This window comes from Heteronotia binoei, chromosome 6 (genome assembly GCF_032191835.1).
Source record: "Heteronotia binoei isolate CCM8104 ecotype False Entrance Well chromosome 6, APGP_CSIRO_Hbin_v1, whole genome shotgun sequence".
Lineage (NCBI taxonomy): Eukaryota > Metazoa > Chordata > Lepidosauria > Squamata > Gekkonidae > Heteronotia > Heteronotia binoei.
In genome coordinates, this window is record NC_083228.1 from 57,148,504 (window position 1) to 57,168,708 (window position 20,205).

Genomic DNA, 20,205 nt, shown 5'->3' on the forward strand with positions numbered 1-20,205 from the left:
ACCCTCTGAAAGGTGAAGAATGAAGAGTAAAGCTCCAGTTAAATCAGCATTTTAAAAGATTTTGATTAAACATGTTCTAAACTAAAAGTATAGTGGCCCCATGGCGCAGAGTGGTAAAGCAGCAGTACTGCGGTCTGAACTCTCTGCTCACGACCTGAGTTCGATTCTGGCAGCCGGCCCAAGGTTGACTCAGCCTTCCATCCTTTCAAGGTCGGTAAAATGTGTACCCAGCTTGCTGGGGGGGAAAGTGTAAAAGACTGGGGAAGGCAATGGCAAACCACCCCGTAAAAAGTCTGCCGTGAAAACCTTGTGAAAGCAACGTCTCCCCAGAGTCAGAAACGACTGGTGCTTGCACAGGGGACCTTTCCTTTCCAAACTAAAAGCAGGAAGATTTTCATTTTGAAATGATTTGAAACTGTGACTGTTTCCTGTTACAGGGAGCATAGCTGATATCCATGGGAGCGGAGAGCCAAAACGATTAGAAACTGAAGCTTCAGCAACACATCAGATGATATCCTTAAACTGCTCACCTCCACTGGATTTAAACTTTCCACTCCCAGGAGAGAAGGGTCCTGCATGCCTTGTGAAAGTAAGAAGCCTATTGAGCACCATCTAAAATAGGATCACCTACTTGTGATTTGTGGATGGAAATAAAAATGTGCAATTTAGAAAGCTGCAGGTGATACATATGATATTGGTTTGTTGATACTTCGTTTTGTACATCTTAATGTTCTTTTAAAAAACATTGTTCTAAAGACAGTGTTGATAAAAACAATAGTATGTTGAGAATTGTACATAGGATCCATAAATTTGTCATTCGAGACAATATTGATGCGTCCTTTGCTCTTGTGATTATGCTTCATCCTGTTTTATCAGGTTGTATTTCCAGTTTCATCTTAGACAATCATTGCCTCATATTGAGCTCTTAGAGGATGGAATCTATACTCTTATGACATAGGATATGTGATAATTATGCCATTATGCAAATTCCCCCTCCCTTTTTTTGTTAGTTTCCATCACTGTCTTCACACTTCCATTCAGTTAATGCATAGCATCCTTTTTGCCTTTTAACTCTGTACACACCCCCATATGCTAATTGAGAATCTATCCTTCAGCTCAAATTTAAAAAAAAAAAACTGGGGCCAGAGATTGGCTCTTTTCCTTTCAAGCAGGGAACACCAACTTCCCATCAACAGCATCCCAGGCCAGGAATCGGCATTCTTTGCCAAATCACAAGAGTTAAATACACATTTCTGAGGGTGCTGTATGAGTGATGCATTGTTCCTCTAGAGCATGGGTCCTCCAATGGCAACGTAATACCAGGAAATAGTGTATTTGATGTATATGTTTTCTTTTATTTTGCCACAAGCTTGTCTCTTCTGTGTTATGCATCAGACACTTCCTTTATTCTGCTCTTTTCCTCCTCCACCCCTCATGCTGATTGTTCATAAATCCATGAGCATCTGCTGAGGATGGAGTTGTCCTGGAATATTTGGGAATTTTTGCATTTGCCCTGCTTCTAAAAAGTTTGTGTGATCTCCTTTGGACTCTTGATTTCAGTAAAGTGTAAGCTATGTTTATGTCCCATGTCTTTTGAATTCTTTTTTCCAAACCCACTTCAGGAGAAAAAGGGGAGGGAGAGTATCAGGTACTCTTATAAACATGTATTATTTTACACCTGATAGTGGAAGACTACTGGTGGACTTTAAAATCACTACACCAGGAAAAGGAGAATGGGATAGAGGAGACATGATGAAATAGCTAACACCTGATGCCAGCCATTCCAGCCTCTCTGGGGTTGGAGAATTTCCACACACACACCCTCAGGTAACTACTACAGGTGATTACTGCAGCACAGAAGAGAGGGGTGTGATATTTGTGCATCTGTCTATAAAGTAGAAACTTAAATGGCTTGTGAGACATGTGCAACTCCCCAACATAAAGTGTAACATTAGACAGTTTCCTCTTCCCCACTACCACTCATGTTCATTAGAGTTATATAGTGATATCTCTTCCCTATTACTTAGTCATATCTTGGAATGCAGGGAATCATAGAGGGAGAGGGTGAAATCAGCAGCATAATGTGTGTGTTATATTTCTGGGCCACATGTCAGCTAGTTTATGGAAGAATACTGTATGATCTATATGACTGAAGGTAGCAGCCATGATAAAACATGTAATGTGGTAGACTGATACTGCTTCTTCCTTTTAGTCTCTACAGTTTTATTTCTGTTTCTGTTCTGAATGATTTTGCAAGGGAAACACATTGCCCTTGTTCTCCATTATATCACTATAATCTTTCAATTGTTTAAACAAAAATACTCTTCATGCAGATGTATGGAAACTGGGATAACTTCAAGGTGAATGATGTCCTTGAAGTGTATGGGATTTTATCGGTTGACCCAGTCCTGAACATACTGAACAACGAAGACAGGTAATATTTGATTGTATAAGATCCAAATTTGCAATTATTTATCATTTCAAATACCACAGAATGTTCATAAATGACTTCAAAATGACTAGTATTTTTATATAATATGGCAACACCTGGGTCAGTGAGTTGCAGATCTGGAACAGAATAAGCAAAAATTTGATATAGTGGTGCACCTTCCCATAGCAAACAGGCCTTTTAATTGTACATTTAAGGTATTTAGGACAGCTTCATACACGCTTTCCTTCCTACACTGTCTGAACAGAGAGTCTGGCAGATATATCTAGTGTATTAAAGTGAAAATATCCGTTTTTAATACAAACTTAGTTTTCCATTACCAGGTGAAATGAGCCCTATGTGTATATTACTGTATGTGCCCATGCACTGTTGAGTTTAACTAGGGAGGAGATTTGAAACCTCCTTGCACTGCTCCTAAATGTCAAAGTAGTCTAGTAGCGGGAATCAGAATTTCATACTAATCCTGTTTAGTGATTTCTCAAACTTTTGTTTAAAACGTCAGCCTAGAATAGTTGTCTGTTACAAACCCTATTGAATTTTGTTATGTATTTAAATACTGATATCCCTCCCTCTCAGCTGTACTGTGTTCATGAACCTTTCTGAAATTTCTTTTCCTTTATTTGTTCACAGTATGGCTATTTCAATGTAATTTCAAAGTATTCTTGCCCAGTTCATCTGCTTCCAGCATAGGCAGGCTGAAATTAAAGTAGAGGAACCAAATGTATCACAGATGATGCTGATGTGGGAAAGTCTGTAAATAACTGGTATTTCTTGTGAGGGTCATTAAAAGTGGAGGCTGAAAGTTTGTCTATTCATATATCTTATTTTGAGTTCATTAAGTTATTCAAAATAGAAAGTGTTAGTGATTTAATGGGTGTTGACTTGTAGTTTTTTGTTTGTTTCTTTGTTCAGTTTGTTTTGTATTCTAGTTTCCTGGCATGGATTCAAAAATATTTTAAATAAATAAAGCCATATAAATTGAGCCATTAAAATACCACTAATTTCACAGCAGGGTGTCAGAAATAACTTTGTTTTCCCTCATTTAGTTTCCTTGCTGACCTGAGTATGGAAAAAGATTTCAGTTACGTTGTCTTCCTTCAGCACTCGTGTTCTATCCTGACCCCCAACTGCTAAAAGGCTCTATTAGGAACATGTTTTTATTCCTCTTAGAGCCTGTATAGGGTTTATAACTTTCTCCCATACAAGTGCATGTATGCCAGGTTAAATTCTTGGAAGCCTGTTTTAACATGGTATGGTTGAAGAAGAGTACAACCTTCGCTATTTCTGGGATTCCGTATGTAATTATACTTGCAGAAAGCAGCTGTTCAATTGCACACAATATTAAGCGAATCTATTTACTTTCTAGAGAGAATTCATCATCTCCAGTGGATTCTATGGATTCTATGGACACAGTAGAAGAGCAAAGAGTTCATAGTCCTCCAGCCTCATTAGTTCCCAGAATCCATGTCATTTTAGCACAGAAACTTCAGCACATAAATCCATTATTGCCTGCCTGCCTTAATGAAGAGGAAAGCAAAAGCTGTAAGTGTATAAGAGGAACGTTGTGTCATTACTATTGAGTGTCCAAATTGGACTTTGTTTTCTCTTCCTCATGCTCATAGAAGTTAGTTTGTTTCCAGGGGGCCTATGTATTTAAAGTTGCTGCTTAACATGGCAGCTGTTTGTTCTAGAAAAAAGGTTTTGAGAATTTTACAAACATACTTGGTGATTTTTTTATCTGATAAATAAACCTCAGCAACTTCCTAAAAGCTGGAAGCAATTTATACAGTCATTCCTTTTCCCCATGCAGGTATAACTGATATTTGTAGAGGAAGTGTTTACTGTTGCTGTCAACCAGAGCTATTGGCACCAGGTTTCCCCCTGCACTTTGTGGGTTAGTCTGTTGATTAGGCTGATTAGGCTTGGGAAAGGAATTTGTACCCTGTCTTTCTCCCCAATGGGAACTCAAGGCTGCTTACATCATTCACCTCTACTCAGTTTTATCTTCATAACAACCCTGTAAGATAGTTTAAGCTGAGAGTGTGTGACTGGCCCAAAGTTTCCATGGCAAAGTGGGAATCCAAACCTGGATTTCCCAGATTCTAGTCCAACCTCAACCCACAATCATATTTAACTAAAATACACTTTTTAGGTCTGCTGTGGTAGCTACTGCTCTGATAAATGTTGTTTCTGAAGTACAAATTGATTTCCTAATAACAAGCTATTGTATGTTTCACTGCTAATTTTGAGAGACTCCATGTGCTGTTTTCTGTATAAAAGAAGACATTGGATTTATATTCTGCCCTCCACTCAGAGTCTCAGAGCAGCTCACAATCTCCTTTATCTTCCTTCCACACAACAGACACCCTGTGAGGTGGGTGGGACTGAGAGGGCTCTCCCAGAAGCTGCCCTTTCAAGGACAACCTCTGCCAGAGCTATGGCTGACCCAAGGCCATTCCAGCAGCTGCAAGTGGAGGAGTGGGCAATCAAACCCAGTTCTCCCAGATAAGAGTCCAGAGACTTAACCACTACACGAAACTTATTTAAAAAGAAAATATAAGTTATAAATTTCTTTTTAGCCAACTTTTAAAATGAATTAATTATAGACAGGTAACATTATAGGTGGTGGTGGTTTTGCCAACTGTAATTTGGTCGCTTAGTTTTGTTTAAAATGACTGGATAAAAATGGAAATTAGGGCTGCAGTCTCAAATAAACTTGTTAGCACCGGGGTCCCCAGCCTCTTTGAGTCTGTGGGTACCATTGGAATTCTCACATGGTGTAGTGTGTGGAGCCGCAAAATGGCTGCTGCAAAACAGCTGCCACAGGAGGCAAAGCCAGCTGTAAGATGGCTACCACAGCTAATCTTCAGTCACACAGTAAATATCCTTGTGCAGTGGTAGCAGCTGCTGCCAAGGCAACATTTAAAAAAAAATCTTCTGAGCCAATCAGAAACTTTGCTAGGCAAAAGTGCTACCTGGTCCAGCCTACTTTCTGAAAACAGTTAGCAGGTGCCAGGAAAAGTGCTGGCAGACACCACAGTGCCCAATGGCACCACATTGGAGGACCCTTTGTTAGGTATTTAAGTCCCATTGAACTCCATGGAGTTTACTCCTGAGTGTGCATACTTAGGATTCCACTCTAATTTGCCTTGGTTCTATTGAACTTTAGATTTTGATTTTAAAAGTATCCTTTCTTGAGAATAGGTGATATTTATTAAAGGTTATATGTTATAATAAAATATCTCTGTGATGCCCCTTCACCACTCAGAGTGCCTACCACCCTCTACTTCAATTTGAGGGTTACAAGTAGGACAGGACATCATATTCACCACTCTTCTTGTCTCTTTCAAAGTATAGAGAGCCATGGCCATGTCACACCTCAGATCCCCTCTCTCACTCATAGACAGGTACCCCACCCCCCTTTAATAACTGTTCCTTTCTCAAACACTTCACTGAGTTACTGGGATTGGGGCCTCATGCACTGTTCCATTCACATGCTGCCACCATTTCGTCATCACCTCAAATCTTCACTCTGTGTATGTGTTTCTCCCTGAGACATAAAGCCCACAGGGCTAAACAAGTTAATTTTTATTTATGGTTTGAACATAACACTGAGGAAAGGCAAGTAGAGGTAATAATGTTTCTTTTCCCTTGAACTTTTAAACTGTTTCCGTAGTCCCACAACTGAAATCCTTTGTTACATATTGATTCTTTTCAGCCAGCTGTAAACAGCTTTTCTCCACAGTTTCACTCAGCTAGACACACTCTTTTCCCTTTCAGCTCCTTAGCTGCCAGCTCCCAACTCCTTCTCTTAACTGCTGTTTTCCAGTTTTCCACTCACCAACATGCCATCAGTTCTTAATGGTCACTCTTAGGGAGAAGTAGAACCTACCGTCACAACTCCTTTATTGAACAGTATCCCTAAAATGTTGTTACTGCTCCTTTTGTGTATATGCCAGTTTGACCCTTAGTCCTGTCCTGCAGGGGGCACCCACTCACTAGAAACCAAGAAGCAGACTTCACAAATTCAAAGCATGAAGATGCTTGGAGGTCAGCTTGCACTTGTTCCACAAGTGTGATCCATCCTCCATTATCTTTTGCACCTGCCATACATTATTGAATATAAAACAGAAGAAAAAACAGCCAGGCTGTTCTGGCAGGAGGAGGGAGCCACCTTCTCTTTTCTTCCTGGTACAGTTTCTTCGAAGGCATCTCAGTGCTTAGAGGCTGTGGAACAATGGTGGATAATCTGCTCATTTTCAATAGCCAAGGATGGTAATCCACTATGATGAGCCATATCCGGTCCAATTCCTCCAATTCTGGTAGTAGTGGTCTGTGCTTTCTGCGTGCATAGACAAACACTAATGTAATTTTTTTCTATGTAAATATGTATCTTTAGAAGTTTATTTATTTATTGCCGGTTATATTCTGTCCTACCCTGCAAGCATGCTCAGGGTGGCTCGCAACATGTCACAATACAGCAGCAGTTTAAAATCGCAGTTTGGTCATAAACATTTTTTAAAAGTAAAAACATTAAGCAAAATCACGTGGGTTCCCTAACTGACAGTTCGTGATTAGTGACATACTAGGTGCTCTGATCCCATTCTAGAACAAGTGATGAATCAAGATGGAATCACTTCAGCAGCTGTTGACAATTGATTTGAAAATGCCATGGGTGGCAAATGCAGGGAAAGCTGATGTTGTCGGACATCCACTGCCTCAGCCAAAAGCTTTGTGGAACAGCTACATTTTACAGGCCCTGCAGAATTGTAACAAATCCCCCATCTCAGTTGGGAGCATGTTCCTCCTGGCTGGGACCAGAGCTGAAAAGGCCCTGGCCAAGGCCAGATGGACATTCCTTGGTCCGGGGACTGACCCTGCAGGACATATATGAGGAGAGACAGTCCTGCAAGTATGCTGATCCCTGGCCGCAAAGAGCTTGAACCTGATCTGGCATTTGACTGACAATCAATGCAGCTGGCACAGTGGTGGTTGAATGTGTGCTTGCATATAAGTCCCAGACAGCAGGTGTGCCACCACATTTTGTACCAGCTGGAGTTTCCAGATCAGATTCATGGGTAGGCCCTCATAGAGCACATTTACAGTAATCAATCCTGGAAGTGACCATTGCATGGATCACCATTGCCAAGTCATACGAGGAAATGAATTGTTTATACTGTTAATTTAAAACTTTTGGCACTGTGGTATATTGCCTTCCAAATATTGATATATAGAGAGTAAATTACAGGTTTTTTTCCTAAATCGCTAAGATCAATTATTTGAAATGTGTTAAAGAAACCCAATAAAATAAATAAATAAAGCATACCTCCAATAGGATTACATAGCATTAGTTTGGACTTTTTCGGGTACAGTCCTGAGCTTTAGATGAATAGATATTTTGTTTTTGTTAATTATTCATCTTAACACTAACAAGAAGTGAAATAAACTGATGTTTAGTGATTGAGAGCTACAATGCAATGCAGCTCTTATAAACTGGATCGAGGCAATCTGTTCTAGGTGAAAATAATTGTACACAGCTTGTTCAGTAGCCTACGGTTTTACATGTAGAATTGTGTGAGTCATATTTTCTTCTGATAGCATATAGCATTGTATGAATACCTATAAGATGAACAAAGCAGTCATGAAGCACCTTTAAGACCAAAAGCACACGAAAGCTTACATTCTGAATAAAACGTTGTTGGTCTTAAAGGTGCTGCTTGACTCCTGCTTTGTTCTACTGCTTCAGACCCACACGGTAGCACACTTGAATCTACCTATAAGATGGGAGTTGCTTGGATTTGCTATTGCTGTATTTATGGTGGAATTCTTTGTTTATGACTTAGATTGAATCATGCAAGAAAATGGAAACTGTTGACCAAACATACAGAGAGCAGCTTGAAGGAACAGGGTTGTTCTATAAAGGGAAGATTGGCAAAGATCTGTTCTGCAGGCTGGGTTCTGCTTGCAGTTCTTTGAGATCCAGCCTAGTGTTCTTAAGCTGAGAAAAAGTGAACTGTTTCTTATACTGAATTTGGAACTGGCTGTTGCACTGGCTTCAAGTGGAATTTAACTGTGTAAATGAACGCTGTACTCGATATGATTGCTATAATATTTATGACATTGGTGTCTGGTGCTGTCTTGTTAGTTGTTTCTAGTTTTATGTCAGAACTGTCACCAGTCAGAGCAGAACTTCTTGGATTCCTTACTCATGCCTTCTTAGGAGACAGCCTGGCTGCTGAATATCTTATATTGCATCTCATCTCCACAGTGTAAGTAACAAGACTCCTGTTAAGAACCCTTACCTTTAAACCAAAGTTGAAAGTGACAAAAGAGCAGCTATGCAGATGTGGGGAAAGCCTTTTAAAATTTATTTTATTTACGGTACATTATTTATAGTCTAGCTTTCTCACTTGGATTCAAGGTGTATTACACAGAGTGAGCCAGTATAATCAACAGGAGAGGGGGACATTGAGTAATCAGTATAATAGGATTAGGGTTGAAGAACCAATCAGAAATCTAAAAACAGAATTTTTTCTTAGTTTGTTTGGCTGCCTGACAGGTGCAAGAGGATACTAGATCAGTTACTCTACAGAGCTTACATAGTGTATACGTACAGTGAGCCCTTGTCTTCAAAAGAGAGGGACATATCTGTAGACAATTTCTAAATCATGGCCATAAGCCTACCACAGTACAAGGCTGGCTGACATCTTTTATGTCACTTGTACTCATATTCTCTTTTAAGTTTGGGGGGGTTTTCCTTGGACAGAGCTTAAACTTTCCCTTTGGATGAAGGGGAAGTATAATTGCTCAGAAGAACCCTAATAAAAGGTATTATGGTACATCCAGATAAATGTTAGTGTCAGTAACTCCTATAAATATGGGTTCTAATTTTGACTTTACTGGCGTGGTTTTTTTTAAACGTTGGTGCTTTGGAGAGGTTGTTAAGTCCTCTACAAAATTAGTTGCTTAAGTTCATGAACTATTGAACATTTAAGATTCTAAAAAGTGTGTATGAGAATCTGTTTTGTATAACCAAGTTCTTCCTCAATTTGAATGGCAGATATTGTGATAACCTTTCTGCCCCACCACCACAAACATAATGGGGGTGGATGGGAAGTGTGCAATTGCATTTTGAGCTATGGCCCAACTATGGTTCACTATGTGATAACAGTACCAACAGTTTCCTGTGTCCATCTTTATGACTTCAGGCTCTTCCCATCCACATAAATTTTGTTTGCGTATGAAGCTGTGCCCTCTTTGGGAATATAAAAGTATAAATTTTGAAATCTGTTTCACACAGTTGTGAATGGAGGAACTGGTTTTTTTTAACTTTCCTCTGATGTAAGATATCTAACTGGTGGCTAAAGATACAGGAAAGAATCACTCTAGCAATCGCTTATAATCACTCTAGCAATCTCAGCTTTTCCACTTGTCTGTTGTGTATTATCTAGTTATGCAAGAAGAGATGTCCTTCCTCTTGGAAAGTTCACTATAAACTTAAGCGGCTGTCCAAGAAATAGTGTCTTCACCGAGCACATTTATCGTATTATTCAGCAACTTGTTCCTGCCGTAAGAACATCATTTATATTCTTTATGGGATATCTTATTGTTCAGTAGTTTGACTGACTTGTGGAGCATTCTGAAATGACAGACATTTGTGCAAATTTGCAGCTGTGTTTCAATCGTAATCTTTTGTTTATGTCTGTAAACTGGCTCTGAAGAAAGAATATTTTAAGAAACATGTTGGCTTGTGAGAAAATATGGTACTCTGGTGTTTGATTGCATGAACCAGCATTTATTAAAATCTAGCCAGCTGCTATTCAACATTTAATGTATTTAGATGAATAACATAAGACCCCAAGATGCTCATGTGGGCTGTTAACCCTCCATTAATTTGATCTGTGGCCCACTATAATTGCAATAATCAGAACTTCTAGTTCATGGCAGTAAATGGCATCTCTTTGCAGAAAGACCAAAAGGCAGCTGCATGAGGATTGCTGGTTTTGCAACAGAGTTTGTCTTCAGTATTGTTGCATATAATACAAGAATATGATATATATTTCAGAGGATTGTGGACAACAAAACAAATGTGTTTAGGATTTACAGTGCACTCCTGGGCACAGTTGCTCCATTCAAAAGCTATTGACTTTTGTGGGTTTATTCTAATTTGTAGAGGAACTAGAGATCAAATTGCCAATATTTAATCGATTATGGAGAAAGCACGAGAGTATCAGAAAAACGTCTATTTCTGTTTCATTGACTATGCTAAAGCTTTTGATTGTGTGGATCGCAACAAACTGTGGCAAGTCCTTAAAGAGATGCAAGTACCAGACCACCTTACATGTCTCCTGAGAAACGTGTATAAGGGTCAAGAAGCAACTGTCAGAACGGGATATGGAACAACTGATTGGTTTAGAATAGGAAAAGGAGTTCAACAAGGATGTATATTGTCACCTTGCTTATTTAATTTATATGCAGAGTACATCATGCTGGCCTGGATGAAGCACAAGACGGAATTAAGATTGCCGGGAAAAACATCAACAACCTTAGATATGCAGATGACACCACTCTAATGGCAGAAAGTGAGGAGGACCTAAAGAACCTCTTGTTGAGGGTGAAAGAAGAGCGCACAAAAGTAGGCTTGAAACTCAACATCAAAAAAACTAAGATCATGGCATCTGGCCCCATCACACCTTGGCAAATAGAAGGGAAGACATGGAAGTAGTGACAGACTTCGCTTTTCTGGGATCCAAAATCACTGCAGATGGTGACTGTGGCCATGAAATTAAGACATTTGCTCCTTGGGAGGACAGCTATGGCGAACCTGGGCAGTATAATAAAAAGTAGAGACATCACCCTGCCAACAAAAGTCCTTATAGTCAAAGTGATGGTATTCCCAGTAGTAATGTATGGCTGTGAGAGCTGGACCATAAGGAAGGTTGAGCGCAGAAGAATAGATGCTTTTGAGATGTGGTGCTGGAGAAGAATCTTGAGAGTCCCTTGGACTGTAAGAAGATCAAATCAGTCTGCAAGAAATCAACCCAGACTGTTCCCTGGAAGGTCAGATGCTGAAGCTGAAGCTCAAATACTCTGGCCACCAAATGAGAAGGGAGCACTCACTGGAGAAGATCCTGATGCTAGGAAAGACAGAAGGCAAAAGAAGAAGGGAATGGCAAAAGATGAGATAGCTGGACAGCGTTAAATGATGTAACAAACATGAATTTGAGCAGTCTTCAGAGGATGGTGGAAGACAGGAGGGCCTGGTGTGACTGTCCATGGGGTCACAAAGAGTCAGACTTGACTGTGCAAATGAACAACAACTAATTATCCATAGAGCAGTACTACTAGTCTTTTAAAACCAATTGACCAAAAAAACCCTCACATCTCTCTGTTAATCTTGGAATTACATGATCATTAAACTATTTTAAAATATTTACTAATTAAACATAAATCTATAAATGGTTGGAGGTGTTAACACTTGTATTGCCATTAGAACTATGTTTCTGATTGCTCTTGCTCTCTTTTAAACTTCAGCTTTGTATCTGTGTTGCAGCTCTATTTCTTGTTTAATGAAGTATGGTAGCCCAGATCACATGAAGGGGGGCATTTCTAGGGCTGATGACTCAGTGTCTTGCTTTCATTTCTCTTGGCAGTCCTTCCGCCTGCAAATGACCATAGAGAACATGAACTGCTTACAGCTTAAGCCTCATAAAGATTACACAGCTAATCGCTTGGTTAGTGGAGTACTACAACTGGCAAGCAATACTTCTCTTGTCATAGATGAGACTCTGCTTGAGCAAGGACAGCTTGACACACAAGGTTGGTACTTGAGTGTTGTCCGTTTTATGTTAAAAATATGTTAGTTAGAAACTGAACTGTTGCACTTAGAATGTATAATGATGGTTGTTACTGCTGCAGAGTTATCTCACTGTTGACCTGTGTTTGGGTGGAGCCCCAACACACCCAATCATACCTTGGGAGCCATGAGGGGTGAGAAAGGAGCTGACACCTGAGGGGAGGGGGTTGCAGCTGCTCCTGTCCTTTCAGCCTGTCCTGACAGCAGACACCAGAAAGGCTGGCTTATATGGGTGGCAGCAGTGACAACTGATGGGTAAGCACCTTTGCTCTGCACTGGCCAAGGCCATTGGTTGAACTTGAAGTCTGGCCACTCCTCCCTCAGGCCACAGGAGCTATGGTGGCAGGGGAAATCCTGACACTACTCTCATTAGGGGCCCTGACATCTGCCAGGTAGGTCCGTCTTCTGCTCTCTCTGTCCAGCCACAGCTGCAGTAAGAGCTGGGAGGTGGATAACCTGGCTGTGTTCAACCTCTGCCGCCTTTAGAATGACGGGACAGACAACACAAGTAACTTACATGGAAAAGATGGGACAGGAAAAGCCGGAGTCTCCATGTACAAATAACCTGCCAGGATTCCCTGAGGGGAGGGTGCACTGAAGGGTGTATAGACCTCATTTCCATAGCCAAGACCCTTGTGCCTCACAACCTGTTTGCTTCGCCTCTTAGTACATCAATTTAATTGACTTGTGTGTCTGACTGGCTGCAGCCTGTAACTTGGGATGGACTCCTGGTCTCTCACTCTACCATACCTATGTTTTTAGAGTCCATTGGCACCTTTAAGTTTTTTTCAGGTTGTGAGCTTTCGTTTGCATTCACACTTCCTTAGACATAAAAGAATGGAAACAAATAACAATTTGTCATATGCAAGGTAGATGGACAATTAGCATACAGAATAATGAAGATGGGACGGAGACGGTGCTGGTCGCCTTGGTAGATGACCTCCAGCGGCATCTGGATCGAGGTGGCGTGGTGGTGCTGATGCTGTTAGACCTGTCGGCTGCATTTGATATGGTCAAACATCAGTTATTGACTCGTCGACGTAGGGGTTAGGGGGTCGGTCTTACAATGGCTTTCCTCCTTAAGGGACGGGGACAAAGGGTGGCAATCGGGAGTGAGCTATCCCAGAGGCGCACACTAGATTGTGGGGTGCTGCAGGGAGCAGTTCTCTCTCTGATGTTATTTAACATCTACATGCGTCCCCTTGCCAGATTGCCCGGAGGTATGGGCTTGGGTGTCATCAATATGCAGATGACACCCAGCTCTATCTGCTAATGGATGGCCGGCCTGACTGTGTCCCAGGGAATTTGGATCTGGCATTGCAGGCCGTGGCAAGTTGGCTCAGGCTGAGTGGGCTGAAGCTGAATCTGACGAAGACAGAGGTCCTTTACGTGGGTCGTGGCGCTCTGGGGAGGGAAATTCCTCTCCCGGTTTTTGACGAGTCAGGAGCTTGGGAGTTCTGTTGGAGCCTTCACTATCAACGGAGGCCCAGATAGCAGCCACTGCCATGTTGGCGTTCTTTCATCTGAGGCGGGCAAGGCAGTTGGCTCCCTTCCTAGAGCGCCGGGACCTAGCAACAGAGATGCCACGGTCACCTCAAGACTGGATTACTGTAATGTCCTCTACATGGGGCTGCCTCTGTGCCGAACCCGGAAGCTGCAGCTGGTGGAGAACGCGGCGGCTAGGTTACTACTAGGGCTCCCGAAGTTGGAGCACATACAGCCAGGGCTGCACGGACTGCACTGGCTGCCGATCGCTTACCGGGTTTGTTACAAAGTGCTGGTTATTACCTTTAAAGCCCTATATGGTCGAGGACCTGCCTACCTGAGGGACCGTCTCTCCCCATATGAACCCCAGAGAGCACTGAGGTCAGCGGGGAAGAACCAACTGACTATCCCTAGGTCGAAGGAGGCAAAACTACAGAACACCCGTATACGAGCCTTCTCTATTGCAGATTCACACCTATGGAACCAGCTCCCGGAAGAAGTGCGGGCCCTGCGGAGCCTCGAACAGTTCCGCAGGGCCTGCAAGACCATCCTTTTTAGGATGGCCTTTGCCTGACTAAACGCTTGATGGATTCGCCTTAAATGAGATCCGCCATCGTATCTACTGATGGAATAGCACCAGAAATACTTAATGTGTAATTTTAAACTGGAATGTTTTTAAGGTTAAATGCTGTTTTTAATACCTATTGTATAATTTATTGTATTGATATGTTGTTAGCCGCCCTGAGCCTGCCTCGGTGGGGAGGGCGGGATATAAATAAAACGTTATTATTATTGTTAGAACTGAAAGTGTATTGCAGTGCTTTTTTCAGACCAGAGGAAAGAGACACTGAGATTAAAATGGACTGGTGCCTTCTCTTGCCATCCTTGAATTTTATACGCAGCTGTCTCTTCCAGCTGTAGAAGACTGCAGCAGTAGCACTTAATCTAGCAAATGAACACTGCCAGATTTTGACAGACACACATGCCTCACTACTCTTCAGCTAAACAGAAGTGGGGTAGTAAAAATGAATGAACCCTGACTTGGACAGTGCAGGGTAGCTCAGTCTTGCCAGAACTCGCAAACTAAGCTGGGTTGGGCCCTGGTTAGTACTTGGGTGGGAGACCAGCAAGGAAGTCTAGGGTTGCTACGCAGAGGCAGGCAATGGCAAACCACCTTGATATGTCTCTTGCCTTGAAAACCCTGTGAGGTCACCATGTCTGTGACTTGACAGAACTTTCCAACCACCAAGAATGAATGAAGAGAGACAGTGAGATTGCTTGGGAAAGAAATTCATCCCAGAGAAATTCGAACTGTAGCCTTTCACTAAATGTTGGCACTAACAGGATGAAAGAACTTGAAAAGCTACACATTTCTAATTTAAACTAGCACGTTGCTACTTGAAGGTTCAAGAAACAAATTAGAACACCAGGAATTCATAACTGACACTCAAGTGGCAAAAGACACTTTTTTATGGGGGTGAGCTTTGCAGAAGCACACTAGAACATAGCATTTGTTCCATACTTGGTACAGGCAGCGGTCATTTGTAGAAAAATAGGTGGTGGAGCTCATCCAGGGATTGTTATGCAGCTGCACATACTATTCCGTGGACAAGGAGGTGGAACTCTCAGAAGGGTGCAGGAGCTGCACTGCTGTGAGCTCCCACTGAATCTGAGGCCTGGGTACAGGAGAAAAGAGTACAAAAATGACATCTTTATTTAAAATGTCTCGTTCCAGTTTGCAATGTTATTGGAGCAAATCCTAGATTAGCCTTGACATCATGCGGGAGCACTTCTGATGAAACATCATCTTTTTCTTCCTGCCAAAATGCCAATACATTCTGCAGAGTAATTGCTTCCGCCAGATGTTTAGAATACTGTTTTGTTTCAAATCTGTTTACTTTGTATCCAGATAGAGGATTTGTTCTGTTGTATTCATAGGTGTACACAATGTGACAGCTCTCGGCCATCTGATAACTTGGCAGAAGGTGGATTATGACTTCAGTTACCACCAGATGGAATTCCCATGCAACATTAATGTCCTTATCACTTCAGAGGGCAGATCACTCCTACCGGTATGGCAGTGCTTGTTTCAAGCAAGCCTCACCTGTGTGTGTTAGCTTTTTAATGAAGAAAGAAATGTATCATTCCAGAGATAGGCCCAGCTAGGTTTGTGCTGCACTGACCTATTAGCATTAGTTTTTACTGCTTTTCCTCACTGCCTTAACAGACCTTAACTTTTAAAAATTGCTTAACATTAAAGTGTGAAGCTTAGTGTAGGGCCACAACAGAATAGCACAGATTAGAAAAAAATCTTTGGTTTTTATCCACAACTGTCACTTATTCCTGCAGGTGCAGGATGAGAATGGGCACTAAACTGCAGGAAGTGTTTGTTCTGTGTTACACAGTTGTGTATCACATTTGAGATTCTGGAAAACGTAAAACAAGGGGTAGTTTCAAGCCATAGTTTGGAAGAATTATACTTCTTCAAGTATACCAAATTTACATTTTTGTATATCATTAAAATTAAAAAGGTTACATACCTCTCGAGTGCAGGATTGAAAATGGTGAACTGAGAAATGACACTATGCAATTTATTTCTTTAGTCGGACTGTCAGGTCCACCTACAGCCGCAGCTCATTCCCCCCAACATGGAAGAACACATGAACAGTCTGCTTACAGCAGTGCTGCCATCCATCCTGAACAAGTTCCGCATTTACCTGAGCCTGCTGAGACTGCTGGATTATAGTATATCTGATGAAGTTACCAAGGTACATATGCAAGATTGGGGGATTAAATTGCTTTGAGTGAGGTTTGGAATACGGCAGTTTTGTATTCCAAGCTTTCCCATTATGCATCGGATTTACAACACTTCAAATGTGGATGTAATTGCCATTCCACTGGTGTAAAGCAAGGTTGTCGAATTCATTTGTTGAGGGCCAGATCTGACATAAATGAGACCTTGTCGGGCCAGGCCATGTGTGTGCCTATTTAAAATTAGGTAGCAGAGATATAAACTTTTTAAAGGACACAAACACAACTAAAGATTAAAAAAAACCTTTAAATAAATCATGCTTAAAACATTAGTACTTATTAGTCTTACAGGTGCTTTTTTTGTATTTCTCCCATGGGATCCAGGGAACTGGGCAAAGGAAGCTCTGGCTTTCCCTCCCTCCCCAGAGGATCAGGAGGGGGAGGAGCCTCAACCAATGGAGAAAATAGAGGTTTTGCTCTGTAGCTCCTGTGTGATTGAGCAAGCCTTGCAAAGCAATCTGAGTTGCAGAAGGACGCAAACAACAGCCAGTTGCTCAGGGGCCTGATAAGAGCCCTCCGGAAGATGTAAGTGATGTTTAAAATCTGATTACCATCCTACATGCGTCCTTGCTGATAGGAATCTGGGAAAAGAAGATGTCTTAGTGCAGGGATGTCAAATATGCAACCTGAGGGCTGAATGAGGCCCCGGAGCAACTGGCTGTCATCTGCTTCCTTCTCCCTCTCTCTTGCTCCCTTCTGTATAACAGCTTGCTTTGCAAGGCTTGCTCAGTCCCACAGGAACTACAGAGCAAAACTTCTACTTTCTCAATAGGCTGAGGCTCCTCCCTTGGGGAGGAAGGGGGAAAGGCAGAGCTTGTTTTTCCATCACACAGCAGAGCTACTGAGCCAAGTCTCTCTTTAAGACCACTGAGTGCTATGTTTTAAGTTTTTTTAAAAAAATGTGTTTGTGTCCTTTATATATCTCTGCTACTTAATCTTAAATAGGTACACACATGGCCTGGCTCAACATGGCCAGTTGAGTTAATGACTACAAGGAAGACTACCTTGAGTGAATAAAGATTCTAGATGGGATATATTGGAGAGGTTTGAAGGGCTTCCTGTGTTGGAACTTGAGTAGCTTGTGCAGGTCCCAGGTAGAGAAGCTGAGGATTGCCAGTGGTTTGAGCACGCAGCTACCCTGAGTAAGCACTGCATGCAGTGGAGACTTTTTTTCTGCCTAGCACTGTGGTTAGTTATGCAACTTGACTCTTAAGCAGCAATAAAATAAAAATCCTGTTCAAAGCAGACATGCGAGAAGTCATGTACCTATTTCACCCCTGTAGACAATAAGGTGATTTTTCTGATGGTACCAATTAAACATTTGCCATGTTGCATTATAAATCTAATTGAAGCTTTGGGAGGATTAGCACTCAGCTATGAATGTGTTTGACATTTTGTTGGGCCTTTCCTAGCTGTTATGGAAGCAGTTTGGTTTTCAGAGGGCCCCAGGGTCACATTTTGCCATTTTATGGTGGAAACAACATTCTTTCAGTAGGTTTGTTAGCACTGTGTTCATTCACACTTAGAAGAGAACATTTAAAAATTCAACATAGATGCCTATTTTGAGGTTGATTTGACAATCCTTTGTTATCTGGTCTCATTAATAATACTGCTTTTGATGTTATTTGCTGTGGAGTTATTACTTGTAGATCTAAAACTTACTGGTTACATAGTATAGCTTTAATTATTTGCATTTAATCAAAACAATCTCTCAAAGGCGGTAGAAGATGACTTTGTGGAAATGCGGAAAAATGATCCTGAGAGTATCACAGCTGATGACCTGCATAGAACTCTGCTCATAGCAAGGTGAGGAGCCTCGTAGCCTTTAACTTCTGAAGTTTCACCTATCCCAGAGCTCATATTCTTTTAAATAGCCCACAGAGTGTAACTTTTTTTTAAAAAGCTGTTTTTTAAAATGGCAATATCTAAATGTACCCTCTGAAGTTGCATAAAGACCTTATTCACTTTTTAAATGATTTATAGTAACAGCAGAAAAAATCATACGTATTTAGTAGGAAATATAATTCATTTTTTCCTATTCTTGAAATACATATCAATTATGCTTGTCAGTTTACCCTGCCCCAAAATTAATTAGATGTGGAGAAATGTATGGCCCTAGTGCTGCAGTGTCTGTCTTCCATTCTATACCCAATTTCAAGATGTAGTACTGATCTGTAAAGTTCTGATGGCTTAGACCCAAGCATACTTGAGAAATGCTGTTGATTATTTCCAGTTGTCCCCAAACCTAAGAGGTTGCCAAAGTTGGAATTTTGGGCATTTGGAAATTAAATGGATGCATTAGTTATGAACATAGAATCCAACTGCTTGCGTTTGTCAGTTAAACTAATTGATCTATAAGCCAATTGCACAGTAAGGTATGAGCATCATACCTTACAGGGGAGGGACAGTGGCAGAGCATCTGCTTGGCAAGCAGGAAGGTCCCAGGTTCAATCCCCGGCATCTCCAACTAAAAAGGGTTCAGGTAAATAGGTGTGGAAAACCTCAGCTTGAGACCCTGGAGAGCCGCTGCCAGTCTGAGTAGCCAATGCTGACTTTGATGGACCGAGGATCTGATTCAGTATAAGGTAGCTTCATATGTTTATAGTACAGATAAGGTATGAGTGTCATAGTACAGATTTAACTGTGCTCTTGTGTTAAGTATCTCTTCACTACCCTTGTTGCATACAGGTTCCTTTCACTCAGTGCCGGACAGACAACATTGTCAAGAGAGCGGTGGCTAAGAGCAAAGCAGTTGGAGGCACTGCGTAAAGCCAGACTGCAGCAGCAGAAGTCTCTCAATGGAAATGAACTCTAAAGCTGCTCTGGCTCCTGTACTCATGTGACCTCAAGTGTTGCCTAATCTAAGCTTTTGTTTATATTGGATTTTGTAGATAATTTGTACCTGAAAATTATGGCTGTTTTCTTTCAGCTTGAACACACTTTAGGTGTTCAGTGGGTTAATACAGACTATAAAATTTTGGACTTGTTTTGTAACTGAGAATTAGTAACTATGAAAAAAGTGTTTGATATTAAATTTTACTACAAAACTATTATTTTACTAAAGAAACAATACTATTGTTTTTGTTGGATTTTGCCTGAATCTAAAAATTGGTAATCCAACCAAGGTTATTTGCTGGCATATATATATGCATTGTTTAGTATCATTTCATAATTGGGTTGACTTTAAATACAATGAAACAAAACAGGAAAAATATTACTGCAAGGGATTTCAGGTTATCTCCCTCCCCAAAAGCCCTGATGGTGGCAACTAAATTCCAAATATCTTTTGTAACTTTTCTGTATGAGCTTAAAATCTCTAATGGTGAAGAAAAGCTGAATGTGGATTGGTGTTCTGTTAGTTTACGTTATTACAGAAACTTGGCACAGAACTTAATTTTAGTTAAAACATACTGCACTACATATCATGAACCCATATAATATGAATGTTAGTGGAAATAGAAACAAGATATCAGAAAATAAGAGTATCTTCATATAGGCTACAGTTATATAGCCTCTAAGGAGGTCTGAGAACTCCTTCTACAGCAACTATTATCATGATTTCCTAGGGAAAGGATGCTTCAAGGAAGGTGTACAGGAAAATCCA

At 41.1% G+C, this 20,205-nt stretch overlaps 1 protein-coding gene across 1 annotated transcript in view; it reads left to right on the plus strand.

The window, feature by feature from the left end:
• Positions 1-19,668, plus strand: part of MCMBP (minichromosome maintenance complex binding protein) — a 34,216-nt gene extending 14,548 nt beyond the window's left edge. Inside the window, exons 7-16 of the mRNA XM_060241515.1 lie at positions 438-589; positions 2,334-2,434; positions 3,816-3,991; positions 8,595-8,718; positions 9,901-10,018; positions 12,103-12,268; positions 15,729-15,862; positions 16,394-16,558; positions 18,319-18,407; positions 19,290-19,668. Coding sequence (XP_060097498.1) covers positions 438-589; positions 2,334-2,434; positions 3,816-3,991; positions 8,595-8,718; positions 9,901-10,018; positions 12,103-12,268; positions 15,729-15,862; positions 16,394-16,558; positions 18,319-18,407; positions 19,290-19,416 — 1,352 coding nt within the window. The 3' untranslated portion in view covers positions 19,417-19,668. The remainder of the gene's footprint in view (positions 1-437; positions 590-2,333; positions 2,435-3,815; positions 3,992-8,594; positions 8,719-9,900; positions 10,019-12,102; positions 12,269-15,728; positions 15,863-16,393; positions 16,559-18,318; positions 18,408-19,289) is intronic.
• Positions 19,669-20,205: the final 537 nt, after the last annotated feature.